Here is a 14,629-nt window from a genome sequence, read left to right on the forward strand (position 1 = left end):
CCAAGCTGCCTGTGTTCTGGGCATGATGGAGGATTCCCATTGGCTAATAAAGAAACTGCCTGGCCCATTTGATTGGCCAGCCCTTAGGTGGGTGGAGTAGACAGAACAGGAAGAAGGAAGTGAGGTAGATGGCTCAGTCAGATGCCACACCTCTCCTAAATTAGGCAGACTGCCTTGCCTCTCCTCAGAGAGAGAGATGCGATGAAGCTCCAGCCCAAGATGGACGTATGCTAGAAACTAAACGGTAAGGCACCACTTCATGGTGCTACACAGATTATTAGATATGGGTTAATCAAGATGTGAGTAAGAGGCTGAAAATAATGGGCCAGGCAGTATTTTAAAAGAATACAGTTTCTATGTAATTATTTTGGGTAAAGCTAGCCAGTGGCCGAGAGCCGGGCAGGACGAAAAGCAGGCCTGCCCACAGCTCCTCACTACATGGGCACACTTGTTTGAAGGTAGCCAGTGATTCATTTCAAAATCTAAACTGCTCCAGTGGCACCAATGTCACCTATGCTTGTAAACGAACAGTGTGATTCCCAACAAAGGGGGCTTTGCCAGACTGCAGGTGGGAATCAGGCTCTAAGGGACCCAAATCAACATGCATATTAATAAACATGCCCAGGAACTTTGCTAAACCACCTTTTGCTTTGCTCTTAGTACAGCGAAAGGCTTTCAGGCTACACCAGAACTATAAAAACATACTGGTGGTGAAGAGGCAAAAGATTTATCTATGGCAAGAAAATACAATTTGAACAAACAAATGTGCATAGGATTTTTAATGAAGTTATCTTTCTGAACAACATCTGACATTATCTGTCTATTGCAAGACATTTATTGATTTGACCTCATAAAGCTAAATAAATTAAACAAGTATTTTACAATTAATTGCATGTCATTATGACCAAAAGTAATTTTTATGGCATTTTACTAGGTCTTCAGGGAGTTTAATTTATTCATGTCTCTGATTAAATCAAAGAGCCCTGAAGGAGATATTGATTAATATTGCCAGGACCATCGTGAATATCGGGTGTGGCTGTTGTGCTGACAGACCATCTCTGCAATCTGACAGTGGAAAAGAGACACAGGCACCTGCAGCAATGTATACACAGGAGAGTGACCTGGCTATAACCCTAGCAACCTTAGCTTTACTTTGACATCCAATTACTGATTAATATACAACTTTAACAATAAATATTAGAACCTCATGAGGCTAACTATAAATATATTTAGGAATAATAATATAGAATTGCTTATGTTTGTACCTTATTTTCTGTTCTTTCTTATAAGAGAGAAAATTAGCATTAGATTAAAATACAAATTAAAATCTCCTTACAATAGTATATATATGTGTGTGTGTGTGTGTGTGTGTGTGTGTGTGTGCATGTCTAATTGGCTATGTATCCAAAGCTATTTTAGACCTACTTTTACGTATCTGAATACTTCATACACCAAACAAAAATGGCAATTATTTCTATAGGAAGAAAAATTTTTATAACTAGCCAGGGTTTTATCCTTTGTTTATATGGACCTGGGAGAACTATTCAGAAAATTTAGTGGAAAAAAATATCATCCCTGGCCACCTATCCATGTGGTGGCTTAAAATGGTGATGACACAATTCACTCCAACGGTACAAGTGTGGAAAAGGCATTGCTTTTCTGTCGTTGGTTTACTAAATATCCTGCAGACGTTTTGTACAATGCTGAGAATAGCTTGCTTACCTCCTCTTCTAGCCAATCATTGTACTGGACAATGGAGGACATCGCGACGTCAGCCCCTTTCATATAGAATGTGATTTCTGCCGTGGATTCATCCTGTAACAGGGTAAGAAAAGACTCAGAGGAGAGCCGGGCCACACAGATCCCTGTAATAACCCCTGACCTAAAGGAGAGGTTCTGGAGGAGGCAGGCCTCAGACAATGTGCCCTGGGCTTTCTTGGTAGACCGTCCTTACATGCACACACCCGAGATGCTGGACTCTAGTTCTGGAGACAGGACTGGACTGCAATCTAGTATTAATGCTTCATGTGTGACAGAATTTCACTAGTCAGCAAATGAAATTTCAAAATACAATCTGGTACTGGTTAAGGTAACCAGAATAAAGGTATTAATTAATGACTTTGTGATCATAAATCATTCAGTTAAGTTCTTTGGCATGTTATATGATTTATGTTGAGGACAAAACAAAACAATTTTAATTAAAATATTACTATTGCCCTCATCTTGTTCTGCTTCAGTGGTTGTAGGAGAATGACTTTATCAATGGGAGCCATACCAGCTTCTCAGTTCATATACTGAGGGTTTCTTTTTTTTTTTTTAAACAAACAATAAAGCACATAGTATTTGAGTAAATATTTGACCTTAAAATTTTCTGGGGAGAGGTTCTGTATGGATTTAGGAGGTCTGTAAAACCATGTCGGGAAGAACTGGTGTGTGCGCACAGCTGGGAGACACGACATACTCTGACAATGATGCCCATCCGCTTGCTCTCGGAGGTGAAGGGGAACATCTGTAGGATGCAGTAGGTCAAGACCTGGCCACTGGGGGTCTTCAGCTGCATGGAAGCAAGGTCCCTGCTGACCAGAGTGAGTCCGACACTCTCCGTCCATCGCACCAGTGCCACCTGAGGAGATCAGAGTGTGTGAGGAGCAACCAGTTAGGGAAAACTTGATGAACTTGATGAACCACAGCACCCTGGTGTGCAGAGCGCCCACTGAGACATAACCGATGCAGGGCAACAAAGCGTGGTAACTTTCACGCTCTCCCACATACTTCTGGACAGCGCTTTAACAAGTGAACAAGACAATTTTTGTTCAGAAGAAGACCATTATACACCACAAAGACGATTCTGCAATGTGTATTGACTGATTCCCAAAGCACATAGCTCTAGACCTAGAAGAATACTTAACCACTATCAGGGACTTGAGTCTCATGCTTTGTCCCAATTTCCCACCTATGGTCTCACAGGTTGCTAAGGAGACAACAGATTTACATTCTCTTTTTCTCTTTTTCCCAGTAGAAAAGATAAGCTGATATCTGACCAATGAATTCATGATACTAGAACCAGGGTGCCCACACGACAGCTGCATGTAAACAAGACTGCCTTCGTTCGGTGCGGGGATAAAACACTCTGGCTCAAAGGAGCCTCAGGAGGAAGTTTACTTGGCTTTGACTTTCAGGTCACATGACCGAGGGACATCAGGGCAGGAATCATGGAGAAACATGCTTGCTGGCTCATTTCTCTAGCTTGCTCCCAGACTAATGTGTGACAGCTTTCTAACACAGCCCAGGACCACCTGTTTAAGGATGGCACACTCATGGTGGGCTGGGCCTTCCGGCAACCATCCCTTACAGACAGGCTGCAGATTAGTATGATAAAAAGGTTAATTGAGACTCAATTTCAGGTGATCTTCATTTGTGTCAAGTGGACAATTAATGATAGCTAGGACAGAGACAATAACAACGTAGATGCTCAGCCCAGGATCTGAACCCAGTATGGCTGCGACACCCAGTTCTGTGTCCAATTCTTTATTTTTTCAAGGCTTGCTCCCTCTACAATGTGCAAAGGACACTTGTGAATTGTCCTGAGGCTGAAAGGGTGTAAGTGAACTCCTGGCTTATGGAGGTGCTCAAACATAGGAGTTATTCTTATAGTTATTTATTATAAAATTAAAAAATCATTAGTGGCAAAATTAATTTTAAGTTAATATGTGAACAGTCTTTATGACTTTTTCTGGAAAGGGAGTTATCTTTAAAAGCAATCTCATCACAGGACAGGTAAAATAGCACTTAACCCTCTCAGTCCTTAACGGATGCCAGCACAGCCCAGTGAGGTCACAGCTTCCCTCAGTAGGCTTGGGTTAGGGCCTCCCCTTGCTTCTGTCCTGCAAGTGCAGTTTGGCCAGCATCCAGGAATGCAGTTCTTGCCGAGCATGATTCTCTCTTGGGGAAGAGTGAAATTATCTGCGCTTTCGGTTTACCACTGTTTGTACATCTAGATTTTATTTTGGGCTTTGGGAATTCAAGAAATCTCGAGAATAAATCTTTTCCTGTGCCAGGTGTTATGAACGCATCCTTAGTGTCCTGGCCATGCCCATCCCTGAGAAAGGACGTGGTAAAACTTCCAGTCAGGAATCCAGAGTTTATGTCATGGTGACGGCCTCAAAATCTGCTTCTTTGTACAACGACAATGCCTGAGGTTACTGCTCAGCATTTGGTAAAGATGAAGCCATCACATTTGGAGAGTCCTCAGCAGGAGGCACATGTGGTGACCAGACATGGGGGTTTAATACCTGGTCCTTTAGCACAGAGGCCATTTTTGTTTTCCTTTGGAATCATTTTTAAAATCAGAATTTCTAGGTAATTCCACACAAAACCAACTGAAGAATACTTCCAGAAAATTTTTTCCAGAGTCTGGGATGGAGAATTGTTTCTTTACCTTTAATGCTGAGATCTCCCAGGGCACATAGAAGGCACATGCACGAATGCCAGGGACACTAGGACAGAACTACTCGGGTGTTCTTTAAGACAGAAGAGTTTGTACAAGAGAATGTGGGATGCAGTGCTCAGTGCCCCCTACCAAGGGGAGACAGGGTGCTGTGTCTCCCTACACTGGGCAGACAGAAATGGATGGCAGGCCTGCAACCACACTGCACTCTTCCGCAGTCTCTGCTGGGCTCCTCATGCTCTTCCAGGACAGTTCTTAAAGAAGTGAACTGCACACGTATGAGAGCTGTTTAACACGATGAACACACAGACACAGGTAGCTCCATGTTACCATTCACAAGTTATATGCAGTGCACTAGGGAAAATGACTATCTCTTTACAGTGTTTTGATTCTTTAAAAATAGTGGGGTTAGCCTGTGACAGACAGAAAGTGTGATCACACGTCCAGTGTATTCAGCAGGCTGGACTAAAAGAAGGGATGTTGGAGCACCAAGCTAGAGTAAACCAAGCCCTTGACTAGAGCCAAAAACTCTGAGTTGGACAGTCCCATCTGAAGTAGTACACTCAATTCCTCTGTATTTTAAGAGTACACTGTTTTGGATACACACAGAAATTTCCCTCATTAACTTGAGTCCTCCTGTCCCCCTCTTTCAACAAGTAACTGATAGTACACCCTGACTCTGCTCCCTTCGCTGGTCTTAGTAAGATCTCTGTGCCTCGCCCTAGAAGACAAATCACACACTGAGTAACAGAATGCCCAGTGCCTGTCAAGTACTGTGAGGAATCAGCAAAGACTTTATCTTCTCAGGCTGCCTCTGACAAGGTCATCAGGTCATTCTATCTTTGCAGCTTTGTTATCTTTACTGGGATCAGGGACGGTACGGGTCAGAATACTGCGCAAGGACCTGCATGGCTGCAGATGTGTCTATGAGAAACAAATGGCTTTCTATGCCCAGTCTTGATGCTGTTTGCTACAAAGCAACAGCAACATGTACCCACCCTCTCAGCATTGGTTGTTACTTGCTGGTTAAGGTGACACACAAAATATTCAATGGTGCGCCACAGTAAAAGCTGGAATCTAAACTCATACTCCAAGTCTCCAGGATATCAGAAGAGAAGGAACAACATCTTCCAATGATCTAATACTGTAGCTGAAAGCATCAACAGCTTGCTCCAAATTACGGTACCAAAGAAGACATGGAGATGTTAGGAGAACAATCCCATCTAGATGAGAGCCTGGCACCTGACCACAGTGCCTCTTCCTATCCAAGACAATGACTCCGTAAGCTGCGAATGATCTAATATGCCAAGGTTAATTTTCAATTTACAGTGAAAGGTTACTATTACACTGTGACCCGTAAATTGCATCTTTCCGTGAATACCCTATCATCTCACAGGGCCCCACTGCAGTCAGGACCAGGTTTCTATATTTGGTGACTCACATCTGTTTATTATTTAGTTTATGCTTGGCTTCACAGCTCCTTTGAGTTAGCAGCTTATAACAAAAATCAGTTTAGTTACTTACACCTAGCCCAGCATTCCATCAAAAAGGTTTAATCACCCTGAGGACCACATATCTATATCCAGCCAAGCAAATCAGAGTTAAATTTTCCACAAGACAGATACTTTAATTACTGTCCAGCGTAACCTGCTTGGTATTGGGCAGAATTCTTTTGCTAATACAAAGGTAAACAAGTGCCTGGAGGAAACAGCCTGTAGGAGAACTGCTGTGAATTTAGACCGTGGTGTTCACCGTCATCTCTAACAGGTAAATCCAGTAGCCAATGCCCAGAGGCGGCTATCCCACCCTCAGCCGTTCTCCAGCTTCAGCCTGAGCTTTGAACCCTGGAACCACTACTAAAGAACTGCATAAAGAAAGAGCAAATTCTCTCTTTTTATTTGGAATAGATCCAAGGTATTCTAAGGACTTGTATCTGATGACATTACATATAGAAATAAAAACAAATAAACTTTCAATGGCACTGACAGCTAGAATCTGTCTTCTTCCTATAGCTTCAAACAAAGATATATACTTTGGGGACTGAGGATGAGCCTCAACTACAGAACATATTGCCCTACACCAACAAAATATACATCCTTTAGAAAAGATGCTCTCCTCAAGCATGCTCTGAAGAAACAGATGACATCATCATAACAGCATTGCTGCACATGGTTGTACATTTGTACACTTCAGGGGCTGTGGACATTTTCAGGTGTCAACTTGATCCTTAGAGAAATGACAAAGAATAAGAGTGGAGCAAAGATATAAATACATATATGTTGTGCCTGTAGCATCTCTGTATGCACAGGAAACAAAGTAATGCTTAAATATGGAAAGGTGCACTAGAGGGGATTAAAACCCCAAGTATAAAACAAGTATTTATGAGTCCATTGCGAGGAATAAATGGATGACTACACACGTCACAGAAAAAGCATGGAGAACTCTCTCATGCAAGAGCGTAACTTACGTAGGCACTTCACCCTCAAGGAGGGCGTATAATACCCCTCTTGAGACAGGCTGTACATGGGAGCTTCCTGACCAAGAATACAACTTTTGTTGTTATTGATTTTTGAGACAGGGTCTTTCTACATAACCCTGGCTGTCCTGGAACTCACTATGTAGACCAAGCTGACCTGAAACAGAGATTCCGTGCTTCTGCCTCCTGAATGCCACCACATCTGGCTGACCAACAATACAGTGTTAAAAGAAAAACTGAAAGGGTAGCCTTCAGTGGAGATACTGAAAAACACCTGGGCCAAGTGATGCCGGTCAGCTTGGTAGTGATGCGTGCGTGGAAACTGATTTGAAGTGATGTGATGTAATGCAACATGCTCTTCCTTCCAAGATCCTAACCCATCTACTCTGCAGGGAAATTCCAACAGACCCAATCTGAGAGACAGTCATCCAGCCAGTCACCTCCAAAAGTGTCATAAAAACATGGGAAGTGAGAAACTGTTTCAATTAAGAAGAGTCTAAGAGAAAATGATCTTCAGATTAAAAAAAAAGAATATGTCAGGTAAAAACAAAGGGCATCTGGGAAAACATGGCTTCACTGTGTTGTTTGCTCATAGTTTCCTGAGGACTGTGTGCTCACTTGTGCAAACAACCAAGTGACTGTCCAGAATGTTTCCAAAGTGCTTTGTCCCTTTCTAAAGTTACTTTACAGTAATGTTTTAAGTGGTTCTCTGTTCCATAGTATTTGACATCTCATGTTTGATTGCTAATTCGCCTCTGTAAAGCATACCTGGGTCACTGCCCATCACCAACAGTTAGATCCCAATGTGGGTTTTTCATTGACACTTTCTTGTGGAACTATGTGAAAGCCCCAGGGATCATGGTCCTCAAATACGTCTGTCCTCGTGATGCTGAGATATGGTTAAAATGGGGAACTGAGGTGCGCTGGAGATGCAGGTTTCACCATGGACAGCTGTAGGTACTACTGGGTTAAGAGCCAAGATCCTAAGCTCCTGTAATGTTGTGCCTGGCCAGTGGCTTCCTGGAATGCTCTTTACAGCTCTGTAAGAAGGCAAAATCCTTCTGGCTGCTTATCACAGAGACCAGAAAGGAAAGCACTGGGCTGTTGATGTCACTTTTTAGAGATGTACAGAAGTTTAAAATATATTTTTATCCATATGGCTAACTATAATATGAATTAAAATAGAAGACTGCTCAAGAAACCAGAGAAGTATTTACTATATGGTTGCTCAATTTGCGAGCCTCTCAGGTTCAGGGGAGGAGAGGGAAGTGAATGTCTTCTTACACACTTCTCTCCTAGCTGGGATGGAATGTCAGGCCTTGCCTGTGCTAGGCAAATGCTTTACTAGTGAGGGGCACCTGCAGCCTCTTGCCCTGTTTCTTTTAGATGTTGTCATGGATGCAGAGGCAACCAAAAAATACATTCCTCAACCAGCACTATCTAATGATACTGTGTATCCAATGCTATCATCTGAGTCTATTTTATAAGGCAATTTTGTAGGTAATGAAATAAAAACTCAGGGGTAGGTTATCAAATACTCTTTGTGTGTATCTATACTAAATGGAATTAATTGCTGCCTGGCATTATAACAAGAAATAACCTCTGGGATATTTTTCTCTGAGATGGAAAATGATAATCTGGAAGTAAAAGGCTTTGTATATTTTAAATGATTATTTTTATGACTACAGAGCTTTCTGAAATTTCTAATACATAATGTGACTATTGATAATAATTCAAAGACAAGAATAATTAAAATGAGAATGTAAAGAATACAGCAGTGAGAGTCTGAGGGAACTTTCCTCTACGGGCCACTTAGCAACCACTAACCAGCTGTCACGGGCACCTCATCTCACATTCCCATGTTCCCAAGCTAAGGACCAGTATAGGCAGGCATGTCCCAGAGATACACCATACGGAAGGAAATAAAACACGGGGCAAGATTTTATCAATCCCTTTCTCTATAATTCTATTATCCAGAAATTTCTGTGCTAATCTTCTTGAAATGCTTGGCAGAAATTTCCTTTATCCTATTAGCAATTGTGCACACACAGGTGCCAGCTGTACCCTGAGAGTACATATTTTAACAAGTGCTTTATAAATCATAATTTAATCATTGACATCTCATCATTTTTGATTGTGATTATTACAATCATTGTTATCATTTAATAGAATTATTAACTTAAAATGCAATTTGATCATCTAGAAAAAGTGCTAATCAATATTCACAGTCAGGCTATGCAGTATTTATTCTCTATTGGTCTTGAAGGTCACGGAGTGAAGGCTTCGTGTCACTGACAATGATTTGCTCTTCACAAATATATTGACAAAACACCACAATTAGTCTTGCTTCAATAGGCACACACAATAAAATGAATTAAAAAATACAGCACTCCACATACATTAGCTCTTCTGTAAATCCAGAGGCAATGCTATTAAGGACATATTGTTCCTTTATTTTTAAAATATTCTACTTGTGATTTGTCATTAATTCTAGCTGATTCTTACACATAAATAGTTGAGCAAGGCAAAGATAGCTGTATCTTGAGATAATAATTAAATATAGGACTTACTGATATGAGAAGATGTAACCATATAGGGGAAAGGATGCCACTAATAAATAGCTAGTTTACAGGAATAAGCAGTCATTAAAAATCACAGCCAATCAATCTTTTGGTCCACACTCAGCAGAGGTCATGCTATGCCTTGACCACGTGTTGACGACTTCCGCACTGAGCCTAAGCTTATGTTCTCTTGAGAGTCCTGTGACTGAGTTCAGTTCTGGCTTCCTTCCACAACACTGGGCCTGCAGCTACACAATGAAAGCTGGGTGCTCTTGCTGTAAAGGAATGTCTATGATGAATTTAACATTTGTTCAGTTTTAGTTTTCTATGATGAGCCTGAGACACAAATGACAGGTAAGCAGAACTTTCTTCTCTTAGATAAAATGAAATATTGATCACTTATCATAAGAAACAATGACTACTTCCAGTATCCAGGAGGATAACTATATGTTTTTCTTTGGGTTCACCTTCTTATATAGCTTCTCTAGGATTTTTTACGAATTATAGGCTCGATGTCCTTTATTTATGGCTAGAAAACATGGGGGTGGGGTGGGATGGGGAGATGGGGGGATGGGGAGAGAAAAGTGTGAAGTGGAGGATGGGAAGAGCTTGGGGGAATAGGATGGTTGGGATATAGGAAGGGTGGATATGGGAACAAGGAATTATATATCTTAGTTAAGGGAGCCATTCTAGGGTTGGCAGAGACTTGACTCTAGAGGGGTTCCCAGGTGTCCAGGAAGACGCCCCCAGCTAGGTCCTTGGGCAGCTGAGGAGAGGGTGCCAGAAATGTTCAGATCCTTTTGCCATACTCATGAATATCTTGCATATCATCATAGAACCTTCACCTGGCATTGGATGGAGAAAATGACAGAGCCCCACATAGGAGCATCAGACTGAGCTCCCAAGGTCCTGATGAGGAGCAAAAGGAGGGAGATCATGAGCAAGGAAGTCAGGACCGTGAGGAGTGCGTTTACCCATTGAGACAGTGGGACAGATCTAACGGGAGACCACCAAGTCCAGTTGGAATGGGACTGATGGAACAGGGGACCAAACTGGACTCTCTGAATGTGGCTGACGGTGGAGGAGGACTGAGAAACCAAGGACAACGGCAATGAACGTGAACTCTACAGCATGGACGGGCTCACTGTGAGCCTTGTCAGTTTGGTTGCTCACCTTCCTGGACTTAGGGGGAGCTGGGAGGACCTTGGACTTAACATAGTGAAGGGAACCCTGATGGCTCTGTCTTGGAGAGGGGTGGAGTGGGGGTATGGGTGGAAGGGAGGGGAGGGAAGGGGGAGGAGGAGGGGAGGAGATGGAAATTTTTAATAAAAAAATGAGAAAAAAAAGAAACAGTGACTAAAGCATAAACGGATCCTGTCTCATACATATAAGTCAGTTGTTTATTCTCTGATATCACTATCATGTTTATACCTTCAAGCAGACACAGCCTGCAAGCGATGATGCAGCACTGCGAGTGCTTACTGTGTCTGAGAGCACCTTTCTCTAAGAATTCTATTGCCTGCAGATTAAAAGCTCATCTCTGTAAAAGCACTGGTAGAGAAAAGATTCTACCTTCATTCGGGAAAATGAAAACCATGGTGGCTTTCATTATACTACACAGAATAGCAACTGGCTTACAAACTCAAAATGGGAGCGCTAAACAGACCACATCTGTCCTAAGAATAGGACGAAACAGTCCCATGAACTGATGGGGATTATCATATGAGAATATGATATACACAATGTGGGATCCTCTATCTTACAAGTTATCATGGAGAAGTAACTGCTAGAGCCATGAATAAATAATATTATATGAATATAGCATTGATAGGACTGTATAACTAGTCTCTTAAATGATAACACTGCTTATTAACATGAATGTTGTGATAGGTCAATACTGGGGTTAAACAGAAAACATCAATTGAACCGTTTCCCTAAATAAAGCTCCGGGGTGCAATATTCTGAGCACTTTATCCAATAAGAAATGCTCTTACAATGGTGCTGTGGTGACTGGGAAACATTGCTATCATCTGTCAAGCTAATGGCAGCAAGGGTCAATACACCAAACAACAGGCTATTTGGATGCCTGTCCTGAGGCTCCAGGATCTGCACACACCACGTCAATACAACACTTTAAAAATCATGACGAAGCTCATTGTTTTCATTTTCAGACTTAAAATATGTGTTACATATATTTTTACATATCATTTACTTAACATTCTGCCTTTAATCACTGTCAAATTTCCGTACAAATCAAAAAAGTTAAGTATAAGGTTAGCAGTTTCTTTGTTATAATTTCTCTAAGCTCTTAAAAGTCTTTAAATCAATGAAATGTTTTCAATGGTGTATTCCTAATATTTTAAAGTTTTTTATGTACTTCAACAAAACTTAATTTTTTTTTAGTGGGCAATAAAGTGAATATGTAAAATTCAAAAATATACTTATTTTTGTACTTCAAATAAGAATTGCTTTGGAAACCTCTGGTCTAGGCTTCCTACATTTAAGACCAGGAAATACCTTCTCAACATGTGATCATATGGAATTACGGAGGAGCTCTGGAGTATTACAAGAGCAAAAACAGTGCTAGCCCTTTCCGAGAAAAAGAACAGTAGCCTTTTTTCCTTCCATAAGCAGTTATGTGTGTCCTGTGTCTGCCTCAAAACCTCCCTGAGGGCTAGGAAGACAGCAGTTTATAAGTCACACAGATCTCACCACACACCGTGTCACCCTGAGATCTCCAAACAGTTCAGGACTGCTGAGCTGCGCTTCCTAGACTCCCCACCCTAACCCGCATGCACACAACATACAGATCCTATTTTGACACACACTATTGGTTTCAAAAGTTATCTCTGGCACAGAGTGGGGCAATGGCGAAGGGACACTAAAGGGGTGTATACTGCAGGGCCAGGTATGCAAAGGATGGAGTGTATTGCCCTAGCTTCTCCCTTTTTACCAACATGGGATTCTGTTCTGGAGCTTCCTAAATATCACCAACAGTTCAACTAATCCTGATCTTCACAGACTACATCAGTATTTTTTCCTTTCTTTTTATTTTTATTTCTTATAACCTTACTTCACAGCCCTGGCTGGCCTGGAACTTACTTCAAACTTAGAGATCTCCCTGCCACTGTCTCTTGAGTGCTGGATTAAAGATGTATACCCCAGGATTTTCTAAATCAGATGTGATGTGACTTCCAGGAAGAATTGTAAGTTTCTTATCATAGTTTTATTATATACCAATAGGAAAAGATTTGAATGTGGAATGGAGCCTTGCCAACCCATAGGAATTAGAGCCTACTCAAACTTTAAGGGTTTTCAGCCCAGTTGTCCTTCAAGTTTAGTTTTAGACAACCCTACAGTCTTTTCCCAGTAACTTTCTCATCCAGCCTGGAGCCCACATGGTCACCACTCTGACCCTGTGTAGATGCGGCCAATTGTGTTAGTTACTTTTGTGTATCTGTGGCCAAAATATGTAACGGAAACAACTCAGACGTAAGATATACTTTGTGTCACAGTTTCACGACTCCATGGGTGTCTGCCCTCATGACCTTGGCCTGGCCTTCACAGCGGTGGGAGAGAGTGAGACTTTCACTTCGTGGTGGGGCAGGAAGAGGAGGGAGACTAATATTCACAACCACCTAGTCCTTCACCAAGACCTTACCCCTAAAGTTACCACAACTTCTCAAAATACACCATCAGCTGGGACCAGGCATTTAATACACAAGGCTGTGAGGGAAATTTTAAGTTCTAACTATAACATTCTTCCCCTGACCCAAATGGCTCATGGCCATCCCTTATGTCCATTTAGTTCATTTGAGTTCACAAAATCTTAATAGTTCCAACATTTTTTAAAGGTTCAACTTCAGAAACTCTAGTGATAGTAGAGATAATCTTAGCTATGAATCCATATTAATAAAAAAGAAAATCGTTATTTATACTCACCATGTAGACCAGGCTAGCTCAGATTCCTCCTTAAACTGGTCTCAAAGGCTTAGGAAGCACATGGCCTGGTAGTTATAGTCATGACCCTACTTCTCTAACACCATTTCTCTATAAGTGTAGTTGTAATGACAACAACAACTACAAAATGTGAAGGACAACTTAAAGTCAAGAGTGATTTCAGCTCAGGGTTTCAGAGGGTTCAGCATGGGATGCTTGGTCTCATGTGGTTGGGCAGAAAATGACAGTGGCACCATGTCCCGGAGAGTCTTCTTCACCTCATGGAAGACTGAAAAGGGACAGGGAGAAGAGGCCCCAAAGGTCTCCCTTCCTCTTCAGATATATCAAACTACCTTCAACAGCTACAGACCAAGAGTTCAACACAACTACATATGGGAAACATGTCACATCACATTCAACCTAGAACATTCTTCCCCTGAGTGGGGAGAGAGGAGAGCTATGCAGAGACAGCAACAAGCTCAGAATTGTCCTAGGACATAGCAACTGATGACCAGAGAAACAGAGTAGTACTAAAGGGGCACAGAACTACAACTGCTGAACTCAGCTTTGTTCAGCCTCCAGAGATAAACGACCTCAGGTGAATTATAACAGCAGTATGACTACTGAAAATCCTCAGAGGAACAGAAAAGATCTAGACGAAAGTGCAAGTCCCGGTGCTTCAGTCCAAGGGTAACGCACAATGCAGTCGTGTCCACTGTAACTAGATGCTCATGAGTCAGGGAGAAGATTCGATAGGGCAAACAGATCAAAACAGAGCTTATTTGGGAATCTATGAGATGAAGCCGCAGGCATCTGGGCTGAACAGGCAGGTTTCTAGCAATGCAAGGTCCCAGAGTATGGCATGTACCAGGACAAAGTGAGCATCAGCACTGCAGTAAGCCAACTAGTTACAATGAAGGAAAAAGAAAGCAGGCAGGGTCCTAGATGAGGCGGAGAGACCATCCAGTGCTACTACTACATGGAGAACAAGTAGCTTGTGAGAAAGACAAGAAGCTGATTAATAGTATTCCAGGTGGTGATGCTGGCAGGGTGGGTGAATAACCGAATGTCTTCAGTTTTCCATGTTTAAATAAATGCTTTCATTTTGTTCTGTTTTTGTATCACTTTTAAGTTCTTATGTGTTAAATGACATGTCATGATGTCTGAACTGCTTTATTCTGGCTACAATAATATAGTATTTTCACT

The 14,629-nt window shown here is 41.7% G+C and overlaps 1 protein-coding gene across 4 annotated transcripts in view; it reads right to left on the minus strand.

The window, feature by feature from the left end:
- Positions 1–14,629, minus strand: part of Atp9b (ATPase phospholipid transporting 9B (putative)) — a 187,610-nt gene that overhangs the window by 23,298 nt on the left and 149,683 nt on the right. For all 4 annotated transcript variants that reach the window (XM_038330411.2, XM_038330414.1, XM_038330413.1 and 1 more), the window contains exons 15-16: positions 2,462–2,623; positions 1,723–1,815 (exon numbers count right to left, since the gene is read on the minus strand). In XM_038330411.2, the coding sequence (XP_038186339.1) occupies positions 1,723–1,815; positions 2,462–2,623 (255 nt within the window). The remainder of the gene's footprint in view (positions 1–1,722; positions 1,816–2,461; positions 2,624–14,629) is intronic.

Source organism: Arvicola amphibius, chromosome 5, assembly GCF_903992535.2.
Source record: "Arvicola amphibius chromosome 5, mArvAmp1.2, whole genome shotgun sequence".
NCBI classification, from domain to species: domain Eukaryota; kingdom Metazoa; phylum Chordata; class Mammalia; order Rodentia; family Cricetidae; genus Arvicola; species Arvicola amphibius.